The 17,914-nt window shown below is 42.8% G+C and overlaps 1 protein-coding gene across 5 annotated transcripts in view; it reads left to right on the top strand.

Annotated features, from left to right (window-relative positions):
* obscna (obscurin, cytoskeletal calmodulin and titin-interacting RhoGEF a) overlaps nucleotides 1-17,914 on the top strand; it is a 40,153-nt gene that overhangs the window by 5,023 nt on the left and 17,216 nt on the right. For all 5 annotated transcript variants that reach the window (XM_069150553.1, XM_069150552.1, XM_069150551.1 and 2 more), the window contains 31 exons: nucleotides 9-272; nucleotides 368-634; nucleotides 746-1,015; nucleotides 1,179-1,445; nucleotides 2,177-2,443; nucleotides 2,796-3,068; nucleotides 3,161-3,424; nucleotides 3,558-3,824; nucleotides 4,071-4,337; nucleotides 4,440-4,709; nucleotides 5,053-5,319; nucleotides 5,468-5,743; nucleotides 6,164-6,430; nucleotides 7,317-7,583; nucleotides 7,942-8,208; nucleotides 8,301-8,567; nucleotides 8,653-8,919; nucleotides 9,105-9,371; nucleotides 9,570-9,836; nucleotides 10,518-10,787; nucleotides 10,957-11,235; nucleotides 11,360-11,617; nucleotides 11,798-12,064; nucleotides 12,348-12,614; nucleotides 12,828-13,094; nucleotides 13,294-13,560; nucleotides 13,832-14,098; nucleotides 14,258-14,524; nucleotides 14,801-15,067; nucleotides 15,300-15,566; nucleotides 15,652-17,904. In XM_069150553.1, the coding sequence (XP_069006654.1) occupies nucleotides 9-272; nucleotides 368-634; nucleotides 746-1,015; nucleotides 1,179-1,445; nucleotides 2,177-2,443; nucleotides 2,796-3,068; nucleotides 3,161-3,424; nucleotides 3,558-3,824; nucleotides 4,071-4,337; nucleotides 4,440-4,709; nucleotides 5,053-5,319; nucleotides 5,468-5,743; nucleotides 6,164-6,430; nucleotides 7,317-7,583; nucleotides 7,942-8,208; nucleotides 8,301-8,567; nucleotides 8,653-8,919; nucleotides 9,105-9,371; nucleotides 9,570-9,836; nucleotides 10,518-10,787; nucleotides 10,957-11,235; nucleotides 11,360-11,617; nucleotides 11,798-12,064; nucleotides 12,348-12,614; nucleotides 12,828-13,094; nucleotides 13,294-13,560; nucleotides 13,832-14,098; nucleotides 14,258-14,524; nucleotides 14,801-15,067; nucleotides 15,300-15,566; nucleotides 15,652-17,904 (10,284 nt within the window). The remainder of the gene's footprint in view (nucleotides 1-8; nucleotides 273-367; nucleotides 635-745; nucleotides 1,016-1,178; nucleotides 1,446-2,176; nucleotides 2,444-2,795; nucleotides 3,069-3,160; nucleotides 3,425-3,557; nucleotides 3,825-4,070; nucleotides 4,338-4,439; nucleotides 4,710-5,052; nucleotides 5,320-5,467; nucleotides 5,744-6,163; nucleotides 6,431-7,316; nucleotides 7,584-7,941; nucleotides 8,209-8,300; nucleotides 8,568-8,652; nucleotides 8,920-9,104; nucleotides 9,372-9,569; nucleotides 9,837-10,517; nucleotides 10,788-10,956; nucleotides 11,236-11,359; nucleotides 11,618-11,797; nucleotides 12,065-12,347; nucleotides 12,615-12,827; nucleotides 13,095-13,293; nucleotides 13,561-13,831; nucleotides 14,099-14,257; nucleotides 14,525-14,800; nucleotides 15,068-15,299; nucleotides 15,567-15,651; nucleotides 17,905-17,914) is intronic.

Genomic DNA, 17,914 nt, shown 5'->3' with positions numbered 1-17,914 from the left:
TTTTGTAGTAAAAACACTAAAGTTGGTCAAACACCTTGAGCCCGTGGAAATTGAGGAGGACGGCATTGCCACATTCTCATGTGAGCTCAACTACGTGGTCGCCAATGTGGAATGGCTCCTGAACAATATCCGCCTCTATTCCAACGCCATCAACAGGATCCAGCACATGGGCACCATGCACAGCCTCATAATCAAGAAGCTCTGGCCTCAGGAGAGCAGGGTCACCTTCAAAACAAGCCTATTAACTGAGACAACCACCTTAAAGGTCAAAGGTCAGCTCTGAGAGGAACTGAAATGCATAATATGTATGTTAATATCTGTGAAACACGAATACCAATAATTAAATGGTGTTGCATTGTGTTCCCAGAGCGCCCAGCGGTGTTCCTGAGGTCTCTGGAGGACGCAACTGGAGAGGAACAGGGGGAGGTTTGCCTGCAGTGTGAAATTTCCAAAGAGGCAGTGACCCCTGTTTGGAGGAAGGATGGTACGGTCCTGACAACTGATGATAAATACGAGCTGCTCCAGTTTGGGAAGTCCATGGCCCTGATCATCCATTCACTGAGTAAAGATGATGCTGGACAGTACACCTGTGACCTAGGCACCAGTCAGACCAAGGCTAAAGTCACAGTGCATGGTTAGTAGTTGGAGAAAACAAATACTTCTTGGTTGTTTGAGATGAGCTCTGAACCTAGAGCGTAAGAAACATGTATTAATATAGCTGTTTTATTATTATGTTTATTTACAGATTTACACATTAGCATTGTTCAGCGTATGAAGACGACCTCTGTTCTGGAAGGAGAAAACTGCACTTTTGAGTGTCATCTCTCTCATGATCTCGATGATGAACCTTCCTGGACAATCAATGGCCAGGGGGTGGTTACCAATAGCCGTATTCAGATCATCAACAATGGCCGCAAGTATACGATGACCATTAGAGATGCTGTAGTGACTGACGCTGGAGATGTGGTCTTCACAATTAAAGACTTTAGCTGCAGGACCATGCTCTTTGTTAAAGGTGAATAGTTCATTCTCTCAGATAATGCATGTCCATTCATGGACAGTTTGAAATATACCATTTAATGGATTTATTCATCCAAAAGGTGTAATAGTATGCATTGTTTTAAATGTCAGGTGTGATTGCAAGTGAATATGAAGGAAGTTCATTTTCCCTCCTTTAGAGAAGCCAGTGCACATCTTCAGGGAACTGCTGAATGTGAAGGCGGTACCTGGTGAGGACGCAGAGCTGAGCTGTGAGATCACCAAACCAGAAGTCACCATTCGCTGGTTGAAGAATGGACATCTGATCAGGCAGAGTCCCAAGTACGAGATGAGCGTGGAGAAGAACCTGGCGCGACTGGTGATCAAGAACTCTACCATCAGAGACTCTGGAGAGTACTGCTGTGAGGCAGAAGGTGTTGCTTCTCGTGGCAAGCTGGAGGTCAGAGGTAGGTTTCATTTTAGTTTTGTTTAATCTTTTATTTAAATGGGTCATCTCATTTAGCTTGTGATCTAATTTTCAAGAAAGAAAATTAAATCACAAGAAAGAAAGGGGAAAAAAACGTATACAGTTGACATATGGACAGACACGCATTTACAAACACTTTACTTTGGTCTCGCAAATACTGGTTATAGTCTTTTTAACAAATGAGAGATTTTGGTGTCAAATTTGTTTTCATTCCATTTACAACGAGCATAGCATCTGTATCTGTAACCATTTCTTTCGAGCTCTATTTGAACATGTGGACCAGCTAATGTTAAAGTATCCTGTCGCGTTGTGACACATAGATTCAAAAGGCCTTAAGGTGGAGAGAGACATGGACAAGTACAGAATATATAGATTGTCCAGGTCCATAACAATGTACCTAAGCACACAAACTGCAGCTGCTGTTGTGCTATGGGATAATTAAAATTCTGACAATCACATTTGAGAGTCCAGGGTTTTCAGTAAGCAGGACAATCATTGACATCAGACAGTAGTCGCTGTGATCATTACCTTTCTGTAACCAGACTAAATATGTGAGTTGCAGCTGTAAGTGAGCAGTAAGGAGCAGAAGGGAAGGATTTAAAGGATCTTTGCCTTTAGATTTCTTTAGGTTTTAACTGGCCTGTTTAGATGAGGGCTTTGTTCCGTAGATTAAACTTTAAATTTGGCATGTGACATTTGACTTCATTTTAGAACTCCAGCACACATTTGCAAGAGAGCTGAGAGACACCCGGGCAGAGGACAAGGGCAAGGTGACCCTGGAGTGTGAGACCAGGCGGCCAGCCAAGCGGGTGACCTGGCTGAAAGGCATGGTGGAGCTGAGGTCTGGTAGGAAGTATGTCATGAGGCAGAAGGGTGTAGTGCTGTCCCTAACCATCACCTGTCTGGAGAAATTGGACACGGATATTTACACATGTGACGTTGGTACCATGCAGAGCCGGGCACAGCTGACTGTGCAGGGTGAGTTCATTGTGCACTGAGTGTGGAACATTGCATCACTGTGGTTTATTGTGTGTTCGTTTACATTAAACTGGGGCGGTTGGGTAATTCTGGGTTGTAACTGAGTAAGTAAGGACAATAAAACTCCAAACAGCTGACGTATGATACAAACACATTGTATTATCAAACTGATATGGGTTATAAATGCGAGGGCAACATTTTCTGCCAGTATGATGTTTAAAATTATGCATAGTGCTAATAATGCTTTAAATATTGAGTATAATGCTCAATGAAATACCAAAGGTGTTGATTAAGGTTTTGTTCACCCACTGTATATGATGTTTAAGAGGTTTTTGACTTCTCCATCTCTCAGGTCAGAGGGTGTTGATCCTGGATGAGTTAGAAGATGTTGAGTGTCTTGAGGGTGACACTGTCACGTTCAGGTGTCAAATTTGTCCCAGCGACTACATAGGGGTCAAGTGGTATCTGGACGAGACATTGCTTTACACCAACGAGCTCAATGAGATCCAGATGGTTGCGGGAGGCTACCACACCCTCACATTTAGACAGCTTGCCCGAAAAGACACTGGCACTATTTCATTTGCAGCGGGGGACAAAAGATCCTACGCCTCACTGTTGGTTAGAGGTGAGATGTCGATCTTCCTGTGAGCTTTAACGTGTATTTTCCTGTCACATTTAATTTGGTGTTGATGTAGCTCCATCTCCGAATTTCACCAGAGAGACGTCCCACCATTATTAAGGCACTTGAGGACTGTGAGGCCATTGAAGGAGGTGGCTTGGTTTTGTCCTGTGTGGCTTCCAAGCCATGTCACATCCTGTGGTACAAAGACTGCTGTCTGATGTGGAACTCCTCCAGATACTTTGCCAGTCGTTCTGGCTGTGAAGCTCGGCTCACGATTCGGGAGGTGTCCAACAGTGATGCGGGGGTGTACGAGTGCAGCGCTGGATCTGTTACAACTCGGGCTGTTGTAACTGTTAAAGGTATGAGTAATAGTCTGTTTTTACAACACTTTAAATGTATTATCTTTGGATTGAAGGTTTGTGACAAAATGTTGGGATATTTCAGAAAATCCTGATGAGTAATGATTTCACGTATTCGCTGTCTTTTTTAAAGCCATTCCAGCAGAGTTCACCCAGCTGCTGAAGACTATGGAGGCCAAAGAAGGAGAAGCTGTTATCCTGACCTGTGAATACTCTCTGCCTGGGGTCCAGTGTCATTGGAGAAGAGGTTTTGAGAGTATCAGGGCTGGAGACAAGTATGTAATGAAACAAAGGAGGACAATCAACTCTCTAACCATCAAAGCCCTGAAGCCTGAGGACTCAGGAGAGTATACGTGCCAGTGCAGAGACCACCACACAACAGCAAGCCTCAGAGTACACGGTAAAGAAAAAGGAACTGATTAATAACCCAGAACTGATCAAAGTTTTAATTCCAGACTAAAATATATTGTCACTGTGTTTTGGTACCTTGATTGTCTTCTCAGATCTGGCAGTATCATGAATTAAGTTAAATTTATTGCATTTTTCCACTTACTGATGTATTTTTTTGACAAGACATTTTTATAATTTTGTCCCATCCTCCAGTGATTCTTATCTGTATTTATTTAAGCCACTTCTTGTTTTCCAGCTATTCCCATCACCTTCATACAACAGTTGAAGAACATGCAAGCAGAGGAGGGCAGCAGTGTCATATTGCGCTGTGAAATTTCCAAACCTGGAATACCTGTAGAATGGAGGAAAGGACACGAGCTGCTGAAGAATGGGGTCAAGTACCAGATAAGGAAAAGGGATACCACCTCGGAGCTCCTGATATGGAAACCTGTGCCCGAGGACGGTGGGGTCTACAGCTGCGTGTGTGCCGATCAGACGACATCTGCCACTGTCAAAATCACCGGTAGGACATTATTGACCAATTAGCTGAATAGGTACTGAAGAATCAATAGTTATCCATATTTATTTATCTAATCTTTGGTCATACCGGACACCTCATCCCTAGCTCTCCCAGTCACCTTCAAGCAGAAACTGAGGAATGTGCTGATCGAGGAGGGCAATACGGCAGCGCTACGCTGTGAGCTGTCTAAACCTAGTCACATTGTGGAGTGGAGGAAACGAGGAAATGAACTCATCAGGAATGGAGAGAAATATCACATGCGGCAGAGAGACATGCTTATTGAACTGAGGATTTTGGATGTGACACCTGATGACAGCGATATCTACACATGCATCTGTGGAAACATAGAGACCACCGCTACTCTAACTGTGAATGGTAAAGTTATTTAGTTACAGTATTTTATTTTGTTCGAGTATTTTTCTTGAGGCATTTCAATCAAAAATGGTTCCAGATTAACGAAATAACAGTATTTTGCCAAAACACACCTAAACCAAATTTAAATAATATAGTTTTGATTTGTTTGATGTGAACTATTAGGTTTTACATACAATATGTGCATTTGCTCACATGAAGACTTTCCAGCAGAGATCTCATTCATTGAGAGATATCACTTATTCAATCATTGAAAATCAATATAGCAAAAGAAGGTACTGATGTTGTTCATTATATTATTTATTCAGTTTGATCTTGTCATCTTACTTAATTTGTGCTTTTTCAGCTCTTCCCGTCACCTTCAAGCAAAAGCTGAAGAACCTTCAAGTTGCGGAAGGACACAACATCACGCTGTCCTGTGAGATATCTAAACCTGGTGTCCCAGTAGAGTGGAGGCTTGGAGGAGATCCGCTGGAGAATGGAGAGAAGTACCAGATAAAACAAAAGGACTCGGCCCTGGAGTTGATCATCAGAGATGCTGTAGTAGAGGACAGCGGTGTCTACATCTGTGTGTGTAGAGAGCAGAGGACAAAGGCCACTGTTAAAATTATCGGTATGTTCATTGAGTAGGATTTGTGTGGTAAGGCTAATCTGGTGCATTTCTTTATTTATTATTCACCTATCTATATTTATCCACCTGTAAATCACTTCTTCAGTTTTGCTTCACATGTACAAAAAATATCGGTGTTTTTTTCCAACAGCGGTTCCTGCCACGTTTAAAGTGAGCCTGAAGAGCCAGGAAGGCGAAGAAGGTAACAGCGTGACATTACATTGTGAGCTGTCAAAGGTGGGAGTCCCCGTTCAGTGGCAGAAAGAGGGTCAGGTGCTTTCTGAGGAGGTGTCTCGGGGAAAGTACCAGATGAAGCTCGAACGAAAGACAGCTCTGATGACCATTATCAATATCCAACCAGAAGATGCAGGGAAGTACAGCTGCATCACAGGAGACGAGAAAACGACCGCCGAGGTCAAAGTGAAACGTAAGTTTGAAGATTGATGAGGACTCATTAGTCTACTGTGTGGCCTTAAGAGGATTTTTTTTTTTTTTTTTTTTTATCACTTCTGGCCACATGTAGGCTTTGTAATACATAATTGAAAAGAATTACCGTGGCATTTAATTGTAAGGCTGCAACTTAACAATACATGTTATAAATAGAGATCCAATTAGATTTCAAATACATATGTACATATCAAATCATTGTTTAAAATCCAAAATCCTATAACTATGCCACCATATTGTGAGACTTTTTATGGCCTGAAGGAAAGAAGAAACTTAAGGATTTTTTTTTTTTTAAATGCTTGCTTTTTATTATTGCAAACCCATTTGAAAATGTGTAAATGGCAGGGTGTCAATCAATGCAGTCACCAAATAAATGGTTTATCTAATATACTCAAAACAGCACTGCCCATTACATTTAAACGGGAGCTCCAGCGCCTGGTTGTGAAGGAAGGGAACAGTGGCGTTTTCTGCTGCGAGCTCTCCAAACCTGGAGCTCCCGTCGGCTGGAGGAAGGGCAGAGTCCTCCTGAAGCCTGGAGAGAAATATGAAATGAAACAGGACGGACGCCTCACTAAACTGATCATCAGTGACGTGGAGGAGAGCGATGCTGGCAAATACACCTGCAAGACTAAAGACAGCCAATCAACTGCTGAGCTCACCGTCAAAGGTGAGACAAAAATATTCTCCACTGTTCCCCAAGACACTGTAAGTTTGATTTGTGCATTTGTAAAGCACATTTCCTCTCTCTTTTTTGAATGTTTTATGTATTATATATTCAACAGAATCACCTGAGCGCAGACGTCAAAGAGGTCAGCCTCATATTAGTCAATAAAAACAAAATAGATCCAATGGGTATGATCACTGTGAGCGCCATTGTGTAGTTTCACAAAACCTTCATTTGTTATCCTGCTTGGGACTTCATGTCACAGTACTTGTGTGTGCTGGGTGAAAAGATACAGTAGATTTGGGTTGTTCGGCAGAAGCGCCCCTCAGGTCATTTTCCCTTAACTAAATTATAGCAATAGTAGTAGTTAGTTTTTTTTCATGTAAGTGATATTACATGTCAAATAGTTTGTGCCAGAATAATACTTGTGTTTTGGTGTGAGCTGGTAGAAGATTAACTGACCACTTATAATAGATTATGTGATAATGCATTATAAGTGGATATTAAGTATTCATAAATTGAATAGAGAAAAATGATTATGAGCATGACATTTCATGTGAGCATACCTCCTCTGTTGCCTAAATCACAGCTGCCGTGTCAAGTCCATGGGTTATTTAATACATTCATTCGTGTTCTGTGTTCTCATGTCCCTGATTATTGTTACCATGTTTCCACTGTAATTGTTTTGGTAATAGATTTTATCCTCACTCAAGCTATAATACAAAACCCCTCTCATTTTTTTTTTTTTTTTTATTGTAGTGTGATATTTAATTTGAACTGCAGTGCATATTTATTTGTGATTTGTAGATGGTATTTTTTGATCACATGGGATAGTTTTAGCGCTGTTTTGTGCCACGTGACCTTCTGATTGGTTCTTGGTTGTTGACAGGTCTACCACCTAGTTTCAAGCTTCTGCTGGTTGACCAGGAGGTAACGGAGGGCAACAGTGTGGTCCTGCGCTGTGAGCTCAACAAACCTGCTCAGTCAGTGGAGTGGAGGAAGGGAGGAGAGCTGCTGAAGAATGGAGACAAATTCCAGATGAGGAAGAAGGACCTGCAGGTGGAGATGAAGGTTTCAGAGCTCAGTATGGAGGACGCTGGAGATTATACTTGTATATGCGGAGAACAGAAAACAACAGCTAAGATCAGGGTGAATGGTGAGTTTTGCTTTTACTGTAGTCAGTTGCACTTTGTGTATTCAGGAGGTCATTACATACTCTCAAAAGTACTAAAAGACAGTGTACCAAAACGTAACATTAGATGGTAACTGGTGACATTATAAGTAAAGAGTAAATCTATGCAGAACTAAATGTCTGAAACAGGAGTTAAGGAACATACAGCACACTAGACATTATTCTAAAGAAATTGTCAGTGCTGCATAAACATAATGTGTCATCTCATACTGGAAGTAACTTTAGGTGTTAAATTTACTTATCAGTCAGGAGCAGTAAACAGATATTTATCACAAAAAGATTGTTTTCAAAATCTGAACATTTCTGTCGTGGTGCTTTCTAGAACAGCCCATTAAATTCCTCCAAGAACTGAAGAACATTCAGGTGCAAGAGGGCAATGGGGTGACACTTGGCTGTGAGCTCTCCAAACCTGGAGGCCCGGTGGAGTGGAGGAAGGGAGACAATGTGTTGACCAGTGGAGAGAAATACCAGGTGAAGCAGAGCGGCTCCATGCTAGAGCTCTTCATTAGGAAAAGCCTCCCTGATGACAGTGGCTCCTACAGCTGTGTTTGTGACGACATCAAAACTATGGCAACTGTCATTATTACTGGTGAGATGCATTGCATAAATAAAAGATAATTATGCTTTGACAATTTGCACATCTTATTAGATATTTTCTCATGTTTCTTGCTGTCTTTTCAGCAATCCCAGTGACTTTCAAGCAAAAATTGAAGAACCAGGAAGCTGTGGAGGAAGGTTACGTGACGCTGCGCTGTGAGCTTTCTAAATCAGGAGTTCCGGTGGAGTGGAGGAGAGATGCTCAACTCTTGAAGGAGGGAGAAAAATATCTAATGAAGCAAGAGGGCCGGGTGGCTGAGATACTGATTAGAAATGTAACTCTCGCAGATGCAGGGGAGTACAGCTGTTTGGTTGGAAATGTTGTGACCTCAGCTGACATCAAAGTCAGAGGTATGCTTCACAACAGCCACTGCATGAACAGACAATGTTCAGCTGCTAATTTTGTGTGAAAAGTAAGCTTCATTTGTTTTCTCAGCACTTCCTGTAACATTTAAGCAAGAGGTGGAGAATTTGGAGGTGAAGGAAGGGGACAGTGGAGCGTTCTGCTGCGAGCTCTCCAAACCTGGAGCTCCTGTGGACTGGAGGAAAGGCAGAGTTGTCCTGAAACCTGGTTACAAATATGAGATGAAACAGGAGGGGCATCTCACTAAACTGATCATCAACAATGTTGAAGAGAGCGATGCTGGCAAATACACCTGCAAGACTAAAGACAGCCAATCAACTGCTGAGCTCACAGTCAAAGGTAAAATATAGATCTCATGCTGAAAACACAATTCAACAATAACTAAGCTTTCCCCTTTTCATGACATTGATTTATTTCCAAATAATTTAACCCCCCAAAAATCCAGTCCTGATTTGATAAAATTTGATTTCTATAACATACATCAACAAAATAAAATAACCACTCCTTGGTCCTACACCTTCCAGCTCCGCCTGTCACATTCAATGCAAAGTTAAGGAACCAGCAGGTGGAGGAGGAGAACAGTGTGACTTTGTGCTGCGAGCTGTCCAAGCCCGGCCTCATGGTGGAGTGGAGGAGAGGAGAAGAGCTGCTGAAGAACAATATCAAGTACCAGATTAAAAATCGAAACAGCAGCCTGGAGTTGACCATCAAAAACACACAGGTGGAGGACAGCGGCGTCTACAGCTGTAGCTACGGTGATGCCAAGACTTCAGCCAATGTCACAATTACACGTAAGGAATGTCTTAATGTTGTATAACCTTGCCTAACTTATTGAAATGTTGCTGGTCTTGCTTATTTCATATTGATTCATTTTATTATTTGTGTCTTTGACAAGTTTTAATTAATTGAAATATGTCTTATTTGCTTTAAAATCGAATGCAACTTGTGTCCACTCGCATGAAGTTTGACGTTTCACCCCACTTGCACAGCTATTCCCTTCACTTTTAAAATGGGCCTGAAGAACCAGGAGGCCCCTGAAGGAGGTAATGTGTTCCTGCACTGCGAGCTGTCCAGGGCTGGGGTGCCTGTGCAGTGGTGGAAGGGGGAGGACCAGCTCTATCAGGGAGGAAGATATCAGATGACACTGAAAGGGAAGATAGCTGAGATGACCATCAGAAACATCCAGCCAGAGGATGTTGGAGAGTACAGCTGCATCTTCGGGGAGCAGAAGACGACAGCAGAAGTTAACGTGAGAGGTATTTGAAATTCTTGAATTGTCAATTGACTTAATTTTTGTTCAGTTACATGTTTTTGCTGCTAGGGTTCTTTATTAGAATCTATTTTAACTTATATCTTTCTCTAATTTAATAACCTATTGCCTGTGGCTCTATGTTCTGTTACGAAGTCGAACAGAACCCTCCTCATCCTCCAGGTGGGGAGGGTTATACAGCTTGGTTTATATTATACTCGCATAATAATAAGTCTGTTCCACATGAGCTTGCTGACTAAATTTAATAACCTGCATTCAGTCAACCAAACCTTAACACCTTAAAAGGTCTACACTTACATAGCGCTCCATTACCCTCAGCGGTCTCAAAGCGTTTTACTGTTTGCCTCCCATTCACACACCCACTCACACACACATTCACACACACTGCCGTGCTTGGTGCTCACTTGCGATCGAGATTAATTTTGAGTTCAGTGTCTTTCCCAAGGACACTTTGGCATGTGGACAGGAGGTTCCCTGAATCGAACTGCCAACTTTATGAGCCACAGATGCCCGTTACATCACTAATCAATTAAAACATATATTTGTTCCTTCATAATTTGATGATCTCTTCAATTCTACGATAGTCTGTTATTTGTCACAGTATACTGGGTGTAAATCCATCTTTAGTAATCCAATATCTACTCTCTTTCGTTCTTTCTTTAACCAGCGGCAGCGTCGGTATTCTTTGAGAAGGAACTGGAGAGCCAAGCTATAATGGAGGGGAAGTCAGTGCTGCTGTCTTGTGAGGTTTCCAGTGCTAATGTCCCCGTCACTTGGAAGAAGGACAACACTGTGGTGGAGGAAGGTGGATGTTACATTGTCAAGAAGAAAGGTCCCACACACACTCTGGAGATCAAGAAACTTCAGCTGGAGGATGCTGGAGAGTACTGCTGTATCACCAGAGGCAAGAAGACCACCGCCAAGCTGATTGTGAGGGGTAGGTGGATACAACTGTAGAGTTTCATCCATTATTTAATGTCCTTTTGGGTTCATTTATTTACATTAGAAGAAATGCGGAAGTGGCCGTTCTCACTTAAGTTGCTGTAAATATACCAAATTCCATTGTCTAAAAAGCCAGCTGTATCTAGCTCCTTCTTTCTCCACAGAGCGCGTTCGGATTGTTACAGAGCTACACGATGTAACAGTGACAGCGGGAGAGGACGCAGTGTTTGTGTGTGAGCTGAGTCACGCAGACGTGAGTGAGGGCGTCTGGTGGCTCGGTCCCAGCCCTCTGCAGAAGAACGAGATGAACCAGATGACATGCCATGGTTTCCAGCACCAACTGGTCCTCACCATGACAACACCTGAGGAGACGGGCACTGTGGCGTTTGTGGTTGGGGAGGAGAGGACCTCTGCATGTCTGCTGGTTGTTCCTAAACCCAAAGGTGAGCAGGAAAATAAAGGGTGTACTTTTTTTTTTTATATAATTCAGCAAGATTGTGCATTTTCAGTCAAATTTATCTCTTCTATGTCAGACATTCTAAAGTGTGATTTGATTTCAAAATCTAGTACTATTTGAGGAGACCCCAAAAGACACTGTGGTCATGGAGGGAGAGACGGCTACTCTGCGCTGCACCACCTCTGACTTCACCACCCTGGTTACCTGGAGGCGCAACCATATTCCCCTTCGAAATGGTGATAAATATGAGATGCGTAAGGAGGGAAAAATCAACCTGCTGCTCATCCCTGATGCAGAGCCCCTTGATACTGGCATATACTCCTGTGATACAGGAGATGTGCAGAGCAGTGCCAAACTGACTGTAACAGGTAATTAAGAAATGTTGACATTTTACATTCTAATGACCAGGATGTAGATATAAATTACCTTCTGCCTCCTTTCTTACCCAATTTCATTGAATAACAAATAAATGTTTCAAATTGTACTGTGAAGTGTTCTTATTATAATAAATATTTTCTATTCTGTCCTTTCCCTTGCATTTTCCCCAGAGCTTCCTCCCTTCTTCCAGGAGGAGTTGCAGAGTGTGGAAGCTGAAGAGGGATGCACAGCCTCCTTGTACTGTGAGCTGTCTAAACTTGGAGTGCCAATTCAATGGAGGAAGAACCAGCAGCCACTGAGAGCCAGCAGGACGTACGAGATGAGGCAGGACGGCTGCTTCCTCCAGCTCCACATCAAGGACCTCAAACTAGAGGACAGTGGCAGCTACTCATGTCAAGCAGGAAGCGCAGAGACCACTGCTACCGTGTCTGTGAAAGGTGTGTTTGGTTTGATATGTCATTGATCAATTTTACCATGTTATACTTTAAGTCACAGAAAAGCAATGTCTTTGCCAGTGAAGGTACTTTTCTGTGATTGTGTAAACCTTCTGAAACTCATAACATAACAATTCCCTCCTAAATGCAGTCAAGTCCAGATAATATACAAATACTGCAAATACTGTTATGAGCAACAAAAATAACAGATGACTATTTTTGTTCTTGTGGTGACATCTTAAACATGTATACAGATGATATAGTAGATATATAATTTCTTCCCCAGAGCTCCCACCATTCTTCAATAAAGAATTAAGAAGTGTGGAGGGAGAGGAGGGAGATACAGCCTCCCTGCAGTGCGAGCTGTCTAAACCGCGGGTGTCCGTGCAGTGGAAGAAGAACAGACTACCTCTGAGAAACAGCAGGAAGTATGAGATGAAACAAGATGGCTGCTTCCTCCAGCTACTCATCAAAGAGCTCGAACCTGAAGACAGTGGCAGCTACACATGTCAAGCAGGAAATGCGGAAACAACTGCCAATGTTTCAGTGAAAGGTACTGTCTAAACATTAGGACATCTGAGTCATAGAAATCTGTAACTAGTATTTTTGAATGCTTTCACGTGTTAATCTAAACAATATAAGGTCAGGCTGCGGGAGCATCATTTCTACTACTTATTTGTCCATCAATTATTAATGTACAAAACTTTACATATGTTAGACTAAAATATTTTCCTTCATTCTTCTCTGACCCTCTTATCATTCCCAGAGCTCCCACCATTTTTCAAAAAGGAACTGCTGAACATGAAGGCTGTGGAGGGAGGTACTGCCTCCCTGTGCTGTGAGGTGTCCAAACCTGGAGTGTCAGTACAGTGGAAGAAGAACAAGCAGCCACTGAGAGCCAGCAGGAAGTATGAGATGAAGCAGGATGGCTGCTTCCTGCAGCTCAACATGAAGGGGCTCACACCTGAGGACAGTGGCAGCTACACATGTCAAACAGGAAGTGCAGAGACCACTGCAACCTTGTCAGTGAAAGGTTTGTGAATTTGGAAATCTGCATGGTAAATTTTACAGTGTCTACAAGCTTGAAAACATGGAAAACTATTTTCAGATAATTACTTGTAATTACCTGAGCTCACCAAAATGCTTCTTATTCAGTCTTATATTGACAATATCTCAAATGTTTCACTAGAAAATCCCACTTTGTTACTTTTTAAACCTTTTTTGTTTGCCAGAACTCCCACCATGTTTCATAGAAGAGTTACAAGGTACAGAGGCCGAGGAGGGAGGTACAGCCTCCCTGTACTGTGAGCTGTCCAAGCCTGGGGTGTCAGTACAGTGGAAGAAGAACAAGCTGCCACTGAGAGCCAGCAGGAAGTATGAGATGAAGCAGGATGGCTGCTTCCTCCAGCTCCACATCAAAGATCTCAAACCTGAGGACAGAGGCAGCTACACATGTCAAGCAGGAGCTGCAGAGACCACTGCTACTTTGAAAGTGACAGGTGTGTCTGTTTGGCAGTGTCGATTGCAATGAATAAACCAGTTAAGCATGTACAAAATCACACCCAAAATGAAATTTTAAGCACTTTTCTGAGATTGTCTGACTATTCGAGTTTGTATATTATTGCAATCCTACATCCTTAGTTGGCTTAAAAGTCGTTTTGCTCTATGTATTCAAAACATTTGTTTCTCCTTTTGGTCATGTATCAAGCATTTTCATACTATATTAAAGATGTATGTTTATGTTTATTAAATCGTTACCCATTTCCCCAGAGCTCCCACCATTCTTCAAGGTCGACTTGAAAAGTGTGGACATTGAGGAGGGAGGTACAGCCTCCCTGTCCTGTGAAGTATCCAAACCTGGGGTGTCAGTACAGTGGAAAAAGAACAAGCTGCCACTGAGAGCCAACAGGAAGTATGAGATGAAACAGAGTGGCTGCTTCCTCCAGATCGACATCAATGATCTCAAACCTGAGGACAGTGGCAGCTACTCGTGTCAAGCAGGAGCTGCAGAGACTACTGCAACTGTGACAGTGAAAGGTGTGTGCAGCTGGAGGAATCTGACTGTGTCCGAACATTTTATAACTGCATTCAATTTATTTTACAATGCTTTCTTGTGTTTCTCTAATCTATTTGGTTGTCATTATGTTACCCACATTATGAATGTACTGTTTTTGTTCTCTTTGCCCGTTTTCCCAGAGCTCCCTCCAGTCTTCAAGAAAGACTTAGTCAGTGTGGAAACTGAGGAGGGAGGTACAGCCTCCCTGACCTGTGAACTGTCCAAGCCTGGGGTGTCAGTACAGTGGAAGAAGAACAAGCTGCCACTGAGAGCCAACAGGAAGTATGAGATGAAGCAGGATGGCTGCTTCCTCCAGCTGCACATCAAGGAGCTCAAACCTGAGGACAGTGGCAGCTACACATGTCAAGCAGGAAGTGCAAAGACTACTGCTACTGTGGCAGTGACAGGTGTGTACTCTGTGGTTTGGCATTTGGCAAAGGGATGTAAAATTCAGTGTTAGCAATGTATGCAAACATTTACATGATAAAATACATTCAACTGCGATTGTCTAAAAGTTAATATTCTGATGTTCTGTTCTCAAACCTACCCTCTACATTATCAGCTCACTGAACAATAGGTACTTACAGATACAGTTTTGTCCTCCTCTATGGGGTCTTCAGCATTGTCCTATTACACTGAAGATGTATGATTATTTTTTTCCCAATTATTATCTATTTTCTAAGAGCTTCCACCATTCTTCGAAGAAGACTTGCAAAGTGTGGAGGCTGATGAGGGATGCCCAGCCTCCCTGTGCTGTGAATTGTCAAAGCCTGGAGTGCCGGTGCAATGGAAGAAGAATATGCTGCCTGTGAGAGCAAATACAAAGTATGAGATGAAGCAGGATGGATGCCTCCTGCAGCTCAACATCAATGAGCTCAAACCTGAGGACAGTGGCAGCTACACATGCCAAGCAGGAGCTGCAGAGACCACTGCTACTCTAACAGTAAAAGGTGTGTGCATGTAGGCACTGTGAATGTATGCATAGAATATGCAATCTTTTCAATCTGTCAATGGTTTTAAATGTGATCGTGTAAACAATCTGTGATTTGCTGATTTTTCCACTGTAGCAAACACATTATGTAGCTAATTGAAACCATGAAAATGTATTTGCAAAGTATATTTGTTGCCTGAGCTGATACTGTATCAAACCATAATGTGGTTGATTCTGTCCCACCTACGTAGAGCTCGCTCCATTCTTCAGCAAAGAATTACAGACTGTGGAGGCTGAGGCAGGAGGTACAGCCTCCCTGTACTGTAAGCTGTCTAAACCTGGAGTGTCTGTACAGTGGAAGAAGAACAAGCTGCCACTGAGAGCCAGCAGGAAGTACGAGATGAAGCAGGATGGCTGCTTCCTCCAGCTCCATATCAAAGATCTCAAACCTGAAGACATTGACAGCTACACATGTCAAGCAGGAGCTGCAGAGACTACTGCTACTGTGAAAGTGACAGGTGTGTGCATCTTTATTCCTGATTAGTAAAGTTGCAGGAACAAAATTAATTCACTCATGTAAATTTTTTTCATTCTCCTTTGCAGCGCTACAACCAACTCCACCAAAGCCAGAACCTCTCACAGTACAGCCACGGGGGAAAGGTACGGTTTCCAAACCAAATCTTACTCCAGAGAACGAGAAGCCTGGTCCTCCAGACGCTAAACCCCCTGAGCCCAAAAAGAGGACTAGGAAAGCATCTTTAACTAATTCAGAAAAAGACGTGGAGCCAGTTCACCTAAAGCCGCTTGTGCTGAAGCAGAATAACGAAGTCCAGAAGGGCGTCCAACTTGCAAGATATGTGGAAAAAGATTTTGAGGTTGCACAGAACGTGACACAAGTGGAGAGAAATAAAGAAAAAGATGGTGAGTCGTACACGAAAGCTGACAAGTCAGTGAGACCACCGGAGGAGGATCACAAGGTTGACAGGAGGGTCGAAGAGCCAGCCAGGCCTCTGGAAACAGAAAATGGAGTTTTCCAGGAGACAAAACAACCAGGAAGAAATGTGGAAGAATTACTTAAAGTTGACCATACAGTAAGTCAGTCAGACAGGGTTTTGGGTGACACTGAGGTTGGACTTAAAAAACAAAAGGAGAAGGAACCTGAAATTAAACAGCGCTTAAAACAAGTAGAAAAGCCTTCACAGAAAACAAGTGAAGTTGAGAAGAAGGTGAAGCATTCAGGAACGGTACAATGGAAAAACAGTGAGGATGAAAACCGCCCTGTTAAACCAGTAGAAGAATTGATCAGGAGAGAAACAACAAAGGAAGATGTGAAATCTACAGAAAATGAAGGTGAAATGGACAAGACAGCAGAGGAGCTTTTGAAACCACCAATGAGATTTAAAGGGAAGGTAACTGTGGAAAAGCAACCAGTCAAGTGTATTTTAAAAGACACTGAGGAGACCATTCTCCAGGTGTTAAAGAATACTTATAATGATTCTGAAGAAGACCATAAACAGGGCAACCATGCGAATAAACAAGTGTCCACACAGACAGCGAAAAAGCCACTGAAACTAGTGCCTTCTGTAAATCAGCAGGACAATCAGTCAGTAGAACAACCAGGAAAGCCTATAGAAAAAGAAGCTGAATTTGTCCTTCCAAAGCCACCAGCAAGGACTAAAAGCAAATCCAAAGGGGGAATAGAAAAACAAGTATCAAGAGACACAGAGACAGATCAAGATGAGCAACAGCCAGCAAGAGGTGTCATAAAAACGACTGAGGAGCATCCAATAAAACAATCAATAAAGCTATTGAAAAAAGAGTCTGAAGAGAAACCAACACTTCAGAGGAACCAGTCAGTAACATCAGACAGTGAAATAGTTGAGAAAATTAAACAGCCTGCCAGAGCTGCAGAGAAAGAAAGCAAACAGCCAATAAATCAGCCAGTTAAACCTATGAGAAAAGAGCCTGGAAATGACCAGGAAATTAAACTGGCAGTGGAGCCAGTGAGAAGAGAGAAAGAACAACTAACAACAAAGGTGGCAGAGGACATCCCTCTCCTCTACATTTCTGAGGATGAAACATTCTTGGAGGCTTTGACCGAGATACCAGCTAACCACAGCAATGTGCAGCCCATTGTCTCTTTAGTTGTAGGGCCTACAACAGAGCTGCCCCTCCAGAGGACACAGGCATCCAAGGATTCTCTGCCAGACATTGACATCCACACTGAAGATGAACCAGAGATGCAAGAGGCTGCAGTCAAGATCCAGGCTGCTTTCAAAGGCTACAAAACCCGCAGGGACATGCGACCAGTATTTAAAGAGGTGTTTAAGAACCAGAGTGCAGATCTTCATAGTACTCTCACTCTAGTGTGCATCGTAGAGGGAAAACCCAGCACAGTACGCTGGCTGAAAAACGGCCAAGAAATCAGTCATGACCATCGGTGCCGCATTAAGACTGCAGAGACTGGAGAATGCACACTGGTGATCAAAAACCTGGTTAACAGTGACAGTGGAATTTATACCTGTGAGGTGGTGAATAAGTTTGGTGTGACATCCTACAATGGAAACATAACAGTAGAACAGACTGCACAACCTACTGCTGCAGTCCAGAACCCTGTACACCCTCCCCTTGCAGCCATAACTCCTTTGCAGCTCGCTTCTCCTGAACCTCAGGACAAATCACAGAGTCAAGATCTGCCTGAGAGTCAAGCAGTGGTGCACACTTCAGCTGCAGATGCTGAAAACTATGTAGAAAGTGTGAGTGTCTCTCTGTGGGAGACCTACAACCTGACGGAGCAGGACACCCACATGAGCCTGCAGGAGAGAAGACGATCCTCACTCATTGCTGCCAGCTCCAGTGAGTAACA

Source organism: Embiotoca jacksoni, unplaced genomic scaffold (assembly GCF_022577435.1).
Source record: "Embiotoca jacksoni isolate LCO1_2020_lvr unplaced genomic scaffold, fEmbJac1.0.p SCAF_16, whole genome shotgun sequence".
In the NCBI taxonomy this organism is placed as follows: domain Eukaryota; kingdom Metazoa; phylum Chordata; class Actinopteri; family Embiotocidae; genus Embiotoca; species Embiotoca jacksoni.
This window is presented reverse-complemented; position numbering and strand designations above follow the sequence as displayed.